General features: G+C 38.4%; 1 protein-coding gene and 1 long non-coding RNA gene across 10 annotated transcripts in view; one reads left to right on the top strand and one right to left on the bottom strand.

The window, feature by feature from the left end:
* HECTD4 (HECT domain E3 ubiquitin protein ligase 4) overlaps positions 1-15,109 on the bottom strand; it is a 164,910-nt gene that overhangs the window by 107,631 nt on the left and 42,170 nt on the right. For all 9 annotated transcript variants that reach the window (XM_072953303.1, XM_031670055.2, XM_031670054.2 and 6 more), the window contains exons 3-7: positions 11,701-11,790; positions 10,706-10,836; positions 7,812-7,920; positions 7,012-7,150; positions 4,452-4,622 (exon numbers count right to left, since the gene is read on the bottom strand). In XM_072953303.1, the coding sequence (XP_072809404.1) occupies positions 4,452-4,622; positions 7,012-7,150; positions 7,812-7,920; positions 10,706-10,836; positions 11,701-11,790 (640 nt within the window). The remainder of the gene's footprint in view (positions 1-4,451; positions 4,623-7,011; positions 7,151-7,811; positions 7,921-10,705; positions 10,837-11,700; positions 11,791-15,109) is intronic.
* LOC140690964 (uncharacterized) overlaps positions 9,171-15,109 on the top strand; it is a 40,890-nt gene continuing 34,951 nt past the window's right edge. The window contains exon 1 of the long non-coding RNA XR_012066381.1: positions 9,171-9,266. This is a non-coding gene — a long non-coding RNA (uncharacterized lncRNA). The remainder of the gene's footprint in view (positions 9,267-15,109) is intronic.

Below are 15,109 nucleotides of genomic sequence, written 5' to 3'. Positions count from 1 at the left end.
TTGAATTCAGTAATGAGGAAGTCCCTGGCGAACTTGGGAAGAGCTGTTTTGGTAGCATGGTGAGGATACGAGACTGACTAGAGAGGATTCAAAGAAAATGAAAGGGAAGACCATTAAACAGTAAGAATAAACTCTTTCAAGCGTATTGCTGTAAAGGGGGACCAAAGACAGGAGAACGGAGGCAAGTATGGGTCAAAGGAGTTGTCTTTGGTCTTTCAAGACTGGATATCCTCTCGTGTATTTGCATGTTGTGATGAATAAGCCACTGAGAGAGGAAAGCTGTTACTGCAGAAGGACAACTCCAGAAAGAATCCATGTGCCCCACCACAACTTCTATTACACATCAGGTACTGATTACACATAGTGTTTTAGAACTAGCTTTTTGTACTAAACAATATAACTTGGAAATTAATCTACTTTAGTCCGTGCTTTCTGATGGCTACACAGTGTTCCTTTCCGTGGAAGTACCATAGGCAGTAAGCCAGATAGATACTCTATGTTTAGCTTCCCAAGTCAGCATTTTAGAAGCTGCTAAACTAGTGATGCTTAAAAATGTTTTGTTTTATGATGAAAAATTTCAAACATATGCAAAAAACAGTGAAGAGTATAGTGACCCTCACTATATCCATCATCCAGACTCAACTATTATCCAGATGTGGCCACTCATCTCTTTTTAACCCACTCATCTCTTTTTGCTCCAGCATCTTAAAACACATCCCAGACATCATGTAATCGCACTTCTGAATGCTTCACTACACATCTCTAAAAATATAGACATTCTTATACAACCACAAGGCCATTATCATACTTGAAAAATACAAGAAGAAAACCATTGGTTTCATCAAAGACTCATTTTATAATCAGATTTCAAACTGTCTCCAAAAAGTTTTTTGTTTTAAACGATTGGTTTGTTTGATTCAGAGTCCAAAAGTGATTGAAAGGTTGTTCTTTCACCTACAGCAGCCTCCTGCCTCCCCAACTTTTTATTTCATGCCACTGGCAGAGGCTTTTGGTTGTTCTATTTTCCTCCAGGGCAGGGATGGGCTTTTGATTGTATAATTATATGGCTAAAAATATCTTTGTTGTCTTTATAATTGATTGATACTTTGGTTAGCTACTGACTTCTGGGTTAGAAATTGATTTCCCTCAGAATTTTGAAAGACCGGCCCCACTTTCACATCAGTAATGCTATCGAGCAGCCTGATGCTTTTCCTATTCCTCATTATTTGTGCATGATTTTATTCTAGAAGCTTTAGAATCCTCTTTATTCCTGACAGTCTGAAATTAAGATGATGTGCTACAGTGTGTACATTTTTCATTCGCTGTGTCAAATACCTTTCAATCTGGACATCAGTGTCCTTTAGTCTGACATTTTTCTTCCTTTTTTTTGATCTTATCTTGCTCTTTATTTTCTCTGTTCTTTTTTTGGAATTCCTCTTTGTAAGACTTTAGATGGATTACTCCTCTATGTCTTATTATCTTTCTCAGGTTTACTGTTCTTTATCTTTCTGTCCTACTTTCTGGGAGATTTCTTCTTATCTTTAAGCCCTTTATCAATTTTTAAATTTTGACAATCATAGTTTTAATTCCCAGAGGCTCTTTCTCATTCTGATAGTTCTTTCTTTCGTAACAACCTGTTCTGTTTTATGAATGCACATCTTCAAATCTCACAGAGTAGTTATTTAGGAAGTTTTATTTTACTCTTTCTATTAGCTGTTCTTCTGATATTTTTTCTTATTTTTAAATTTCCAAACTGGAGATGTGCCTCATTTGTCTAAAGATCCCCAACGGTCTGCTTTAAAAATTTATGACTTTTTATTAGGGTAATTTTAAAATGTACACAAAAGAAGAAAGAATAGTATAATGAGCTCCCCATGTACCCATCACATGGCTTTAGTCATTATCACTATTTTGCCAACCTTTTTAAAATCTATTCCTTTCCCCTTCATACACAGCCTCTCCAAAGCTTTGGGTTTTGTTTGGGATTTTTTTTTTCATGTCTGCTCTTACTGTTATTATTTTTAAAACAGTTCAGCACTAGTCAGGATGCTATGCACATGGCTGAGGCTTGCTTACTAGAAGAAGACATCACCTGTGGGTGATTCACTGGGGCAGCAAGTGTCTTCCTTGGATGAACCACAAAGTCAGCATACTGGGGTCTTTTTCCAGGGTCATTCAGTTTCTTAATACAAGAAATGACGAGACTTTTGCCAGGGCAGCCAGCATCTGAGCACGAATGCTGTGTGCACCAGGAAGGAGGATGACAGTTCACTTTATAAACTTTCAGTCTACATCCTGGTCTCACAAGGGCTCTGCACCGTATCTGATGCCTTGAATCCCTGAGACTCTTTAAGGCTTGGTAGGGGTGAAATCACCTTCCTTCCTCTTGGGATTCCCCTGAATATAGACTTTTAGTTTTGGCTCTTCTCACACTGAAGGACAGGAAGGGGTACTACTGTCTCCATTTTCTAAAGCTGGGGGACAAGAGCTACTATCTAGAGCTGAGGAACAAGCAATAAAAGGTTTCACTTACAAAGATCTCCTCCTCCAAAAGAGGAATTTAAATGAATGAAATAAATACATCAGGAGGAAGGAAGAAAAAAAAAAGAGGATGAATTGAGCCAAATTATCTATCACACCAAAAAACAAAACAACAACAATGAAACAAACACACACACACAATACATGGAGTTAGCAGATCAAGAAACAGTAATGTAAGCCTTTTACTTAGTGATATGAAGGTAACCACCAGGGGAAGGAAAAGCTGGCACGATTAAACAACTGTCTGTGAGGAGCGTGCCAGGGATGGCACGTGTCACTGTGAGAATGGATGTGCTACCCGAAGGTTTAATCCATGTGCATGTTTTTCTTTGATACAATTTTTTTTTAATTTAACAAAAGCAGATCAGGGAAAGGGGGAACTCAATGTTTCCCATTATTCTTGGGACAAAGACCTAAATCCTTTAACCAGTTGGTAAGTCTGTTTAAAAACAAATAAACAAAAGAAAGGCCTTTCTTTTTTCTTTTTTTTAAGTTGGTCAAAATTTATTAATTTATTTTTTATTTTTTTAATTGAGTTAAGAAAGGCTTTTCTGGCCACTTAATTATGAACACATGTTTAAGCAGTATAATCTCCAGATCAATTCGAAGATAGACTGGGTAATACATTTTATAAGAAAAGATAATGATTCAAGAATACTGAGAAATTAGATAGAAAAAGAAAAGAATGTACAGTTAAAGTTTACCAGACTGACAGTTAGCCGGCGGGATGGGTGACTGCTTTCCCAGAACAAGTTTTAACCCCATTCAAGTTTATTAGAAACTGCTTCAGCGTTTTTTTTCTCCCCTTCAGGAATGCTAATTTCTTCCCAGAAGGAAGCCGCAAGTGACACCATGAAAAAAAGGTTTTGTCACAGATATGCCTTGGGGCAATTTTTTCATTTACAAATCTCTACAAATACTATCTAGACTACTGTCCAACAGAACTTTCTTCCATGATGGAAATGTTTTCTATCGATGATGTTCAATATGGTAGCCACTAGCCAGCCACACGTGGCTCCTGAGCACTTGAAATGTGGCTGATGCAGCTGAGCAACTAAAGCTTTGTTTGTATTCCATTCTGATTAATTTAACGTTAAATAGCCACATGTGGCTACTGGCTACTGCACTGGACAGTGCAGATCAGACTACAGTGGTTCCCAGTCTCTCCTTTGCATTCCAGCTCTTCTAGCCCACGGTCATTTCCTGAAACACACATACTCGCTCCTGTCCCAGAGCTTTGGCACTTGTGGTCTCTTCTTCTAGAATGTTCCTCCCTCCCCTGTTCCCCAATTTCTTCATCTGGTCAGCTGCTACTCTTCCCTCACTTCCTAAAATCATGTTGTCCATTTATATGCTCACTTGTTTATGGTTCACATTTTGTCTCTCTGCCACCACCACCCACCAGCCAAGATATAAGCTCCATCTGAGCACAGATCCCATCCCCCTTGCCCGTTACTGTATTCCCACCACCTTGAAACCACACTGCCTGGCTTTCAGCAGGCTTTCAAATAATACCTAATAAATGAATGAATGCTTTCCCTCAATTTTAACTGTCATCTCTCCCAGAGATTCCCAATATCCATCTACAGACCCAATCTTGCCACTGAAATTTTGTTCCAAATTTCCAAGCCTATGAGCATTTCTACTTAAAAACCCACTGTCTTCACGTTAACGACAGTTATCTCCACTCTGCTGCTGGATTAACCGTCAAAAAGCTTGGCTTTATTTGTGTCATACAACTCCAAACAAAGAAACCTTCAAAGGCATCCAAGTGAAAAATCATTTTTGAGGCAAGAGTCAATAACTGTTTTAAGTACTCCAAGTTTCTTTAGGTCCTTTGTAAGCCAATATAAAAAGAAAGCAAGTAAAGCCATCTCTGCAAAGACACCAGATGAGAAAGTGAAACTCACCACAAGTTCAAAGATGTCCATGAAGACAGAATGTCCCTTAGGTGTTTTCTCATTCAGACTGGCAGGAGACCAGATCCAATAGAAGTAAGTACCATCTGAAGAAAGGTGCACAGTGCTCATAGTGCTGCCAACAGGGAGGTGATTGGCTGGCATTGGCACCATCTGGCACACCTGCACATGAAGGGGAGGGAAACTTCATTAGTGTGGCATGTAAATTCTGATTAATTCCATCAGTTTATCATTAATGCTGTTAAGTCCAAGAAGAGAACTCAGTAAGTTTCCTAGTCAAAATAAAACTGGCATTTATCTCTAAGAATACTATATGAAAATTACCTGACAAAAAATATAAAAGCTCATACAATGGGCCAAGCAACAGATAAAAAGATTCTTGAGATTAATTCAAATTACATTTTAATGGGAAAAAAGTATTTACTAAACATTCTAAATTTGCTATACTTGTATGTTTTATCAAACATTTATTCAAAACAAGGTTTCAGAGAAGCAGTACTTTCTGAAATTTCCTTAGTAAATTAAAGAATTACATCTAAAAAACAAAAACTATATATTTTTCTTTATATCCTGAGCACCTGATTCAGAGTCTAAATCAAAAATTAATAAATATGGAAGGAAGGAAAAAAAGAGAAAGCAAAAGGAAAACAAAAAAGCAGAGAAGAGTGGGAAGGAGGAAGGAGGAAAAAGACAAAGGCACACACACATCCTAACTTAGCACACTAGGGGCTGTTCAAACTCACCAAGTCCATCAGGAGGAAAAAGACAAACACCAGCTCTCTACATTAGACATAAGAGCATGTGTTTCTAATACTAAACATTCTTCAGTGTCAGTATAACGAGTAAGTCCTGCATCACTTTACATTAAATGCGCAGTTATGTACTAATTTTTACTGCCAGAGAAAAGCACTTCAAATGAGAGAAAATGAGAATCAAGAAAACCGCTGGCTAGGTTTTTTGGTTTTCTTGTTTTTTTTTTAAATCCAGGAATAGGAGCAGAACTGAAAATCCCCCAATAAAAACAATTAGAGAAAGTCAGATGCCTTCAGGGAACAGTAAGAATGACCTTCAGTTACTCCATCTCTTTGGGTGAGTCACTAGTTTTCCTAAGGTTCCTTCTGACCCCTGAACTCATTCCATTTTAACTTTTTTCCAGACTTGTTTTGTCTATCTCAAAAGTTTTTTAAAAAAATCATTTAGTTGCTATAACCACACTTTGAAACTTACGAAACTTACACTGCCGAGAAATCTAGAAAGTCGACAGCTCCTGATTGGCTTAAGCTACCCCCAAATTGTTCCAATGTATCTACCTAGCTAGTGACAACACTACTTTCTTAGACAACATCAAAGTTTTAGCAATAACACAGAGGATACTGACGTTACTTCAAATGCAAACCATGTTCCAAGATTTAACATTGGTTTAACTCTCAGGCTTATAACTCTATTTTAAATAAATATAGACAATAGTCTCAACTGTCTGCATTAGTGATAAGAAATGAAGTCAATTTGGCATCTATCTGCTCATTTTACTCATTGAACAATTACTGAGCGCCTCCTATGTGCTCCGGAGATGCAAGGTGAATAAGACTTAGTCCCTGTTCTCCAGGAAAGGCACAGTTGACTGAGAGAAAAGATGCAACAGTCTACTGAAGTCCTGGATGTGATTACTCCCAGGGCATTCATTCCACAGATGGTAACTCTAACCATTCAGTTCAACTTTGGTTGAAAGGCAGAAAGTTGTAGCACAAAGAGCTCAAACTCTACAGCAGATGAGTTCAACTTCTCGTATTGCCTTTCTTGTAACCTCTCTGAGCTACATTCCTTCCCTGAACAATGAACACTTACTAAGTGCTCACAATGTGCCTAGCCACAGCCGCCTCAACTGTAAGATGAAACTGCCAGAGTCACATCTCACAGGTAGGAGAGGAAGTAAATGCCAGGACCAGGACCCAGCACAGAGAGAGACGCGGTCATTATCATTATCAATTGTTATTATTGTCAATTAAATGCTAGACACTGTGCTACATTCTAGGGACACAAAGTAAGACAGGGTCCAGACCCAAAGGTGTGAGTGGTCTTGGGGAGGAGTTAGACATAAGAGCAGGTGATTTCAGTGCAATGAGGCAAGTGCCATAAGAGAGTGCTGTGAGAGCTCTTAATCCCTGACACAATGATTCTACCTAAACTCATTTCAAAGATCCCATTCCCACAGAAAGGCTGTTTAGAACAAACTGAATAGGAAAATAATGTCTTCCCAAAATCTGGTTAAAAAAAAAAAACCTAGTATTTATACCATCTTTGTCTAGAAAATTTTTTTAACCACCAAAAAAAAAAGGTCTGTTGGCCTTAGAAACTCTTAGAGAGCAGATTCACTCAGATCATGTGGGAAAACTTAAGACAGAAAAACCAGAATGCCCAAATGATGACAGTTAAAAGGATGCCACTCTGGCAGGAAACTGTATCACCTGTGTTGTTATTCCTACTGATGATGTCATGAAATTCCCCTACTGTCTCTAAAATACAGAAGACAAAGCCTTCGTGTTCTGTTTACCTGAAGGGTATTCTGGTCAATGACCTGGAAAAGGGAGTGAGGTTTATTGTCGAAAGACACAGGCCGATGGAGAAGAGTGCCACTGCCAAAAGCAACCCATCCAGGTTCCAGCTCCTCGTTCCGGCAGTACACAAAACCTCTGTGGGAAAAGAAGTATACATGCTGTCACTGGGACACGTCTGAAGCCCCGCAATGAGCTCCAACACACAGAAACAAAACTTTCCCCCTAATTTTTTTTAATGACTGTGCAAAACATCTAAAGGAGAGTGAAGCTATTCTGTTAACTCTGAGATTGATAAACTATGGCAAAATGTTAATTTCCCACAAACAAATTGGAGAGGAGAAAAAGTTGGGGAAACGGTCTAATTAAATATGCATAAGGATCTCAAACTGTGGTTTCTTTTGGCAGCAATTCATAGATCTTATATCTCAACTGAGAAATTACTGCTAATCCGATGTCAAATCCAAGGACAAAAAGGCTTAACTAGAAAAATATCCATTTATTAAAATGGAAAAGTCACTAATATAGAAATTCTGATCGTAGAGAAATTTCTGGCTAGAAGCTAGAAACAATGATCTTAGGGCTACCAAAGTATAGAGTCAAAACAAAGCAAAATGCATTAAAAGAGGCAGAAAGTAACAGTAACAGAAAACCAAAATCATCTGAAGTCATTCAGACTTGTGTAGTTACTAGTCAGTCTACGGAGAGACAGCCCGCACCCCCAGGTGGCTTCATCACAGATTTACCTAATGAGGAAAACATTCCAGCCAAATCATTCAGCAAGTTCCATGCAACTGACCTGAGCGTGCCATGTAATCCAGACCCCAGTTTGCTTACTCCTCTTCCAACTGAGTTAGTAGTATACAGGTAAAGACCATCTGCCGTGAGACAGCGTCCCAAGTCAGCATCTGAAATTGTTTTCACAGGTAAATTATATACGTGCTTTTTCTAATGAGATTATAAACCTGCTTTTTCTAATGAAAAAGCCATTAGGAGGCTGAGTGAAAGATAACCTCCCACTTCTAAAATAAGTCTTTCAATGTGACTTCCCGGCAAAATGGTTTGAACTCCCAAATCAAACTCCAAAATGTATGTACGATCACTGACCAAGATTAGGGGAAGAGGTCAGATCCTTATTAGCAGGAAAACCTGGTTCGGTCTGCCAAAGATCTTTTGTTTCTTCTTTTTTCTTTCTTTCTTTTTTTTTTTTTTTTTGAATAGCAAAAATACTGAGTTAACTTTATGCATTCCTAATACTAATCTGAAATGACTAAGAATACAATATTTTCCCTAATGATTTTCTAAGAAAAAAGGTGTGAGAGTTGAGTTTGGGGCACTTATTAGTTGCCCTTGGGCCTCTCTGAACTTCAGTTTCTTCATCTGTAAGATGAGGGTAGGGTAGTATGTACCTCAAGAGTTACCATATGCTGTACACAACATTGTAAACTTTTACTGATTATACGTCAATAAAAATATATATACACAAAAAAAGTAACCATATGAAGCAAAAAAAAAAAAAAAAAAAAGAAAGAGTTACCGTGTCAGTTAAATGAGACAACATAGGTAAACACCCACATTACTCTCTGGTACAAAGTCAGTGCTCCAGAAACAGCAAATGATATTATGTTGATATACCAATGATACACATTGAACTAAAATATGCTCCTGTGGATCTTCCATCTAGAGATCCTGATTTTAAATTTCTAGAGTGACACAGCCCAATGTTATATCTCTTCCGTTTAAAAACAGCAATTTTGTTTCCCCTTAGCTGTATATTCCCCAAGCTAAGGCAGTGTCTCTCTGGTAGTAAACTGTTTATTAATGTATTCTAGAAAACTTCCCTTAAAAAGGGAGCTTATAAATAAAACTCTCAGTGCTTGTTTTCAAACATCAAGCTATTTACTACGTTTAAGCGGAGTTTCTCTACAACTTGCCGTATTAGAGGAACTCCAAGGTCACAGTACTCAAATTAGTACTGAATATGCTGTTATCTTAAAAATTCAGTCTACTAATTCAAGACGATTAGATTTGTTCCTATCGGTTCTTAAAAAAAAAACAATTAAAATGGGTAATCGTTTTTAAAATGTTAATTTCACTCCTTAAACATTTTAACTTAAAACTTACAAAAATACATTTATTCATCATTCTCTAGATTAAGGCCAAAGGCTTTTGAGTATGGGTTTAACAAGGAGTCGGGGAGAAGGAGACAGAACGAACAAGACTGGCCGGAGTTGATACTTGCTGAAGTTGAGGGGTGAGAACACAGGGTTTACTACAGTAGTCTCTCAACTTCTGTATACGTTAAATGTTTCCATGTTAGAAGTTAAGCGAGATTACTTTTTAAGTTAATATAAGGAAAACATCCTCTAGCCAGAAGCAAAACCAAAGCAAAACACAGATCAGCTTAATATCATCATCCTCAGTGAGAAACTACTCCAAAGGAGAGACTAAAAGGAAAGTGTAAAGAAAGGGGCTTGGTTTTGTGTGAGTTCGTAAATTTCAGCCTCTAATGGTTAAGAACTTCTTGGGCATCGCAGGCTTTTCGCTTCTCCTGTTGACTATAGTTGAGTCAGTGAAAGTAATAACTCACATCCCAAAGTCTTGCCTGCTCCTCTCACCACTTGCACATGACTGCCTGGAAGAAACAGCGGACTGCGAACAGGCACAGGCCCTGGTGAGAGGTGCAGGGGTGGCTCATGCTTAGACTGTACCCCGTGCCCTTACCGTTACCTGGGAAAGTTGCCCCCATCAAGGGTGTGAAGTCAAGGGGTGGGCAGAATAGACCCTGAATCCCACTCTAATTTCTTAGAGAGCACCCATTTCTTAGAGATTCGCTTTGTTGAGTCTTTCTAAAACATTCCATTTTTTTAATGGAAACAATTCCCTAGGGTTTTAAAAAAAATTCCTCCTTCATCAATTACGTAATATTTAATGATATAATCACAAGTACCAGTTATAACAACAAACAGGTTTGGAAGCAAGGCAGACTCTTGGCAAGCCTGCAACCCCACAGGTGGGAGCAGCAATGCACAGACGGTCAAGAAGAGCCCCCTGGCCTCACCGGTTTGGTGTGTCACAGCACAGGTCAGTACATCTACTAAGCGAATTAAGAGGCCTAATTCATCCAGCAGGTTAAGTGCAGGTCATTTAATAGACCTTCTGCCATTTTCGCTGAGATCACAGAATAAACTGATACATAATACTTGCAAAACTGTGTAAAAACATTTTAACCTGTCCACTCTATTTAAAGGAGATAATTCATGCTCCTTTGAACAATCTCATGTCTTTTTTGCTTTTAGGACGGGAGGGCTCATCAACACACACAATAAATTACTAAAAGAAACAGTATCAGGCAGCAACCTCAATACTCTGTTCGTGGACAGAAAAATTCAACTTAAGGCTCCCCAAGCCCAAATTCAAATACCCAGGAACCAAGTAATTCATGCCTCCTTGGCAGGAGTGTATAGACGATCCTTTTCCCTTGCGATAATAAAACCTATCCATTTTCTTACCTCACTGAGTATCAGCTTTTATAGTTTTACTGATAAAGCAGACAATGAACACACTGTATAGGAACCCTGAGCTCTTAATTAAAAGGAACACAGAGTTATATTTAAATCGTTTGCCACAGTGATCTAAAACCAGTCTTTTCACATCTTAATTTCAATCACAAGACCAAAACCCCTCCATTACCTTTATTCTCAGAACTGGAGCCAGTGTTGCTATCCGGTGCAGGCAACATGTCTTCATATCCCCATGATACTATGTGTTTGCCACCAAGCAAACAGGAGGGGGATCCTGGCCCGCCTTCCAAAAGTAACAGCCTAAAAAGGAGAGAGAGAGAATCATAAAGACACTGAGATCATTCATTTCAGCAAGGAGGTGAAGGTCTACTTACCATCTCAAAGAGCAAGGACTTTTACACAAATATTATACATCTGAAAAGATATTCATGATACATATTTTTTAATTAAAAAATTATGAAGTTATGCTTATAGAAATATTATAAAATTGTAGCTGTGTATAAAATGTATATATTTTACATGTATACTTGTGTGTGTGAGAGAGAGAGAAGGAAAGGAAGAAAGGGATGGAAGGAGGGAAGGAGAGAGGTATGCACTATGAAACACACAGAACACACAGAACACTAGGAGTGGTTATCTCTGAGTAAAGAGATCATGAATGATTTTCACTTTCTTCTTTACCTTAACATATTGTCATCTCAAAATCTACAATGAGAATTCATGACAAACTACTGCACTTTTAAAAAAAATCCACAAAAATTAAAAAATGAAAAACAATATACTCTGGGAACACCTTCAAAGAAGGAAAGAAACAAAATTCTCACTTAAGATGAATAGAATAACATGCTTATTTAAAAATATGGATCATTAAGCAGAGAAGTATAACTTAGTGGTAGAGTGCCTGCCTAGCATGCACAAGGTCCCAGGTTCAATCCCCAGTACCCCCAACAAAAGTAATAAATAAATAGATAAACTTAATTACCTCCCCCCAAAAGAGTTTTAAAAATTCTTTACATAGAAAAAAATTTTTAATAAAATAAAATAAAAAATAAAAATATGAATCATTAATTGATAAGAGGCTTTAGCAATTTACTTATTAAAAGAGCTTTTATGTACAAACCTCCCTTGTGTAGAGAAGGGTGGCGACTGAAAGTGACATCTTACCTATAGAGCACATCGGCTACAGGCAGGGACCCTAGATCAGTCTGTTTCTGTAATAGATGAACTGTATGAACAAAAGTTTTCAACGATCCCCTAAAAACAGAACGGAACAAAAAACCATCAAAACTGAAACGCCAAACAATAAGATTGTTAAAGTTAATTTTATTAACCACATGGGAAAGTTCCAAAATGTGCCTGGTTCCAAAATGTGTCTGCTTCTGCCAATCAGCAGAAGTGTTGTACAAAGAAAACTTGATGTTTGTACACCAGTTATGATATTCTTCTTGCATTTGCAAAGGTAAATAACTCTCCCCTAACATAAAAGTTCAAAACATAAGGCTCAAGCACAAAGAACATGTGGCTATTAGGCCTGGATATGTGTCATCAAGTCAGTCTCTAGTCTAGAGGAGAGATTTCATAGGAAGAGGAAATATTTAAAATCTAACAGCATTTCCAGGCTTAATTTTTTTTAATATATTTGTTAAGTTCATCCATTTTACTTAACATCTCACCAAACCCTATCACATTAAATATGACCTAAAAGGAAAACATTCAAATAATTAATACATTGGGCTGAGAAGTGTTTCTTCTGCCTCCCACTGCTGTGAACTATGTGAATGTAATGCCTGCAGAGCTCACCCACACCTGGTTTTCTTTTGGTTCCCAAGGCTTGAGGCTCTGAGAAGTCTGTAATATAGTCAGTAGCATCTAAAAGAAGGTGCTTTTAAGATGTACAGAACTTACCTGGCCAGATTCTAAGTATAAATCACCACGAGAACACTTCCTGAACTAAATGATCGCCTGTATCAGATGGGCAGACTTCGGATTGCTGCCCTCCTCTCTTAGCCAAGACTTTAATTGCTCGGTATCATGTGCCTAAACCCAAAAGAAATGGAACACCTAACGTGGGGCCAAGGAAGCCTAGAGTCCTTCTCTTAACTGCCCCTTTCACTATCCCTGGTGTTTAAAGAATCAAAACCAAAGAACCGTCTAAGGCAGGGAGGCAGCAACTGGGTATAAAAGCACAAGCTGGGAGTCAGGACCCCCAGGCTCTGAAACCTGGCTCTGCCACTCACCCGTGGCACCATCTCAGTCTCGTCACCCGACTCCTATGGGTTTTTGCTGCTTCATCTATCCAGCAGGGATACCTCCCTGGGGTACAATGAAGTTAAAATAAAGGGGCAAAAGCACACTGCAACACTTAAAACTATTAAACCAGCTGTAAGATATTACCTGCCAGACCCAATCAGATTTTAACAGTACAATTTAAACTCCTTCCATGGCTCCTAAGCCCTTACATCCTCATCTGGGCCCTGCCAACCTCATTCCTGCTCCCTTCTTCTACCCCTGCATCCCAGCCGCCCTGCTCACGCTGCTGCCCTTCAGTTACCCCAAGCACAGAAAGAGGATCAGAGCCGTGCCACTTGCTGCTCCTCTTGCCTGGAACACCCCGTCACTGGCTTTTTTGTGTGACTGGCTCTTGCTCATCATCTAGGCCTCAGTCCAAATGTCACCTCTTCAGTAAGGCCTTTCCTGGTATCCCCAGCTAACGCTGACCCCTACTTCCACTTAAGTCACTCTATCAAAATATCCTGGTTTGTCTTTACAGTGACTATTCCTCTCTGAAAATATCTTATATATATATTTGTTGCTAGTTGTCTACCTGTCTCACTCTCATGTAAACTTCACAATCTGAGGGATCATCTACCTTGCTTACTGCTATAGCCCCACTGCCTAGAAGACTACTTTGCACGTGGTGAATGAGCAATAATGATTTATGAAATGAACTGCCCAAAATCCATTCAACTGTACGATTAGAGACTATGACTCACTATTTCCCAAGGTTCCTGGCAGAGGAACATCAGAGGTGTTCGATAAATGATGGTTGAATAAACAAACATCTTCAACATATTTTGGAGAAGTCATTCTGTCTTTGAGAGCATCATTCTCAAAAGTTCAGTAATACGTTCCTAGTAATTTCGTTAAAGGAGATGACCTAACACTGAAAAGCATGTGACTTCTGAAGTAAATAAAGCTAAGTACAAGGTGATAATACTAGGAAAAGAATGCAGGGACCATCTAAAAGCATAAACAAAAACACACACTCAAGAAGAAAAAAATAAAAACACTCATTTCAACATTTCTGCTGAATGGAATTTGGAATCTCAAATATACAAAGCAATTTCAATAACTATCTGTGGTTCAGTCTAAATTAGGGACCATAATTTAAAAAAAGTGAGTTTTATGATCCAATGTTCAATTAAAACATTTGAAACTGAAGAGCTGATGATTATTCTGATTATTCCAGACATCCTAAATCTGCCTAAAGATAGGACTACCTAAAAGCAAAATTTCCCAAAGTAAGATTTTTGTATTAATAACAAATCTATTTAGGGCTCAAACTGTCCTCTGCATAACCCCCCAAAAATAAATCAATCCAATATAAAGCCTTTACACAGAAACTTATTTTAGTACAGGTCACCCAATAATGTCTCCAGTATTAAGCTCATGTCAGGATTTCCATAATCAACTACAGTTTTCAGGGATCTAAAACTAGGCTATGACAGTTCGCTCAGGGCAAAGAAACTGACAATAAATACTGGTGCCATTTTGCTTTAAAAATAGCTTGAGATTCAACCATTTAAAGGTCAACTTTGAAACCATAAAAATAGAGGAAGAAGTCTTATAGCTAAGAACCTCATAATCCTCCAAGAAGAATTTTCCCACACACGCTTCACTAAAAAAAGGAAGGACCCAATCAAAGAAAAATTCTGAAGGGAGAGGAACAGATTAGTGACACTCATCTGTCAGACCATGGTCCTCATTGGTCCCTAGACAATTAGGTTAGAGGAAAGCAAAGGTAGTGAAACTTTTTCTCACAAATATGTGAGAATGATCACACAGTTTACTGGGCAGGAGAATGTAAGAAATCCTCTCCTGGAAAACATACTTCCTATTGACAGCGGATCAATGACATCAACTTATACGTCAAAGACAGCATGTTGTTAGGTCTTGATACACACAAAGAGAGCTTTTAATTAAATTGATGGAGCCAAGCATCAAGGTCCAGAAACATAATTTGTGACCAAGTCTGTGTGACCGAGTCCGGGTGAGTAATAACCCGCCCCCTTGCTGATGCACTCCTTATAGACATGCATGAAAAAAATTAAAACCTCTGCATATTTTTTTGATGCTCCTTCCGAGAGAAATAAAAACATAACATCCTCCACTAACTACCTGATGCAAAACACTAATCATCAAAGGGGAGAACAGACAGTGGCGACTGTTCTCCATTTTAAACTGTTTAAGGTGTTATCGCGGTATAACGTAAAGCAAAAACTTAAACTTAGGTTCCAGCTCCATCTCCCCAGTGCCAAGTTTTGGTGAAAGCATCTTATGCACTATCAAGGCT

Source organism: Vicugna pacos, chromosome 32 (assembly GCF_048564905.1).
Source record: "Vicugna pacos chromosome 32, VicPac4, whole genome shotgun sequence".
In the NCBI taxonomy this organism is placed as follows: Eukaryota; Metazoa; Chordata; class Mammalia; order Artiodactyla; family Camelidae; genus Vicugna; species Vicugna pacos.
Note: the sequence above shows the minus strand (reverse complement) of the source record. Positions and strands in the feature narration are given on the sequence as shown.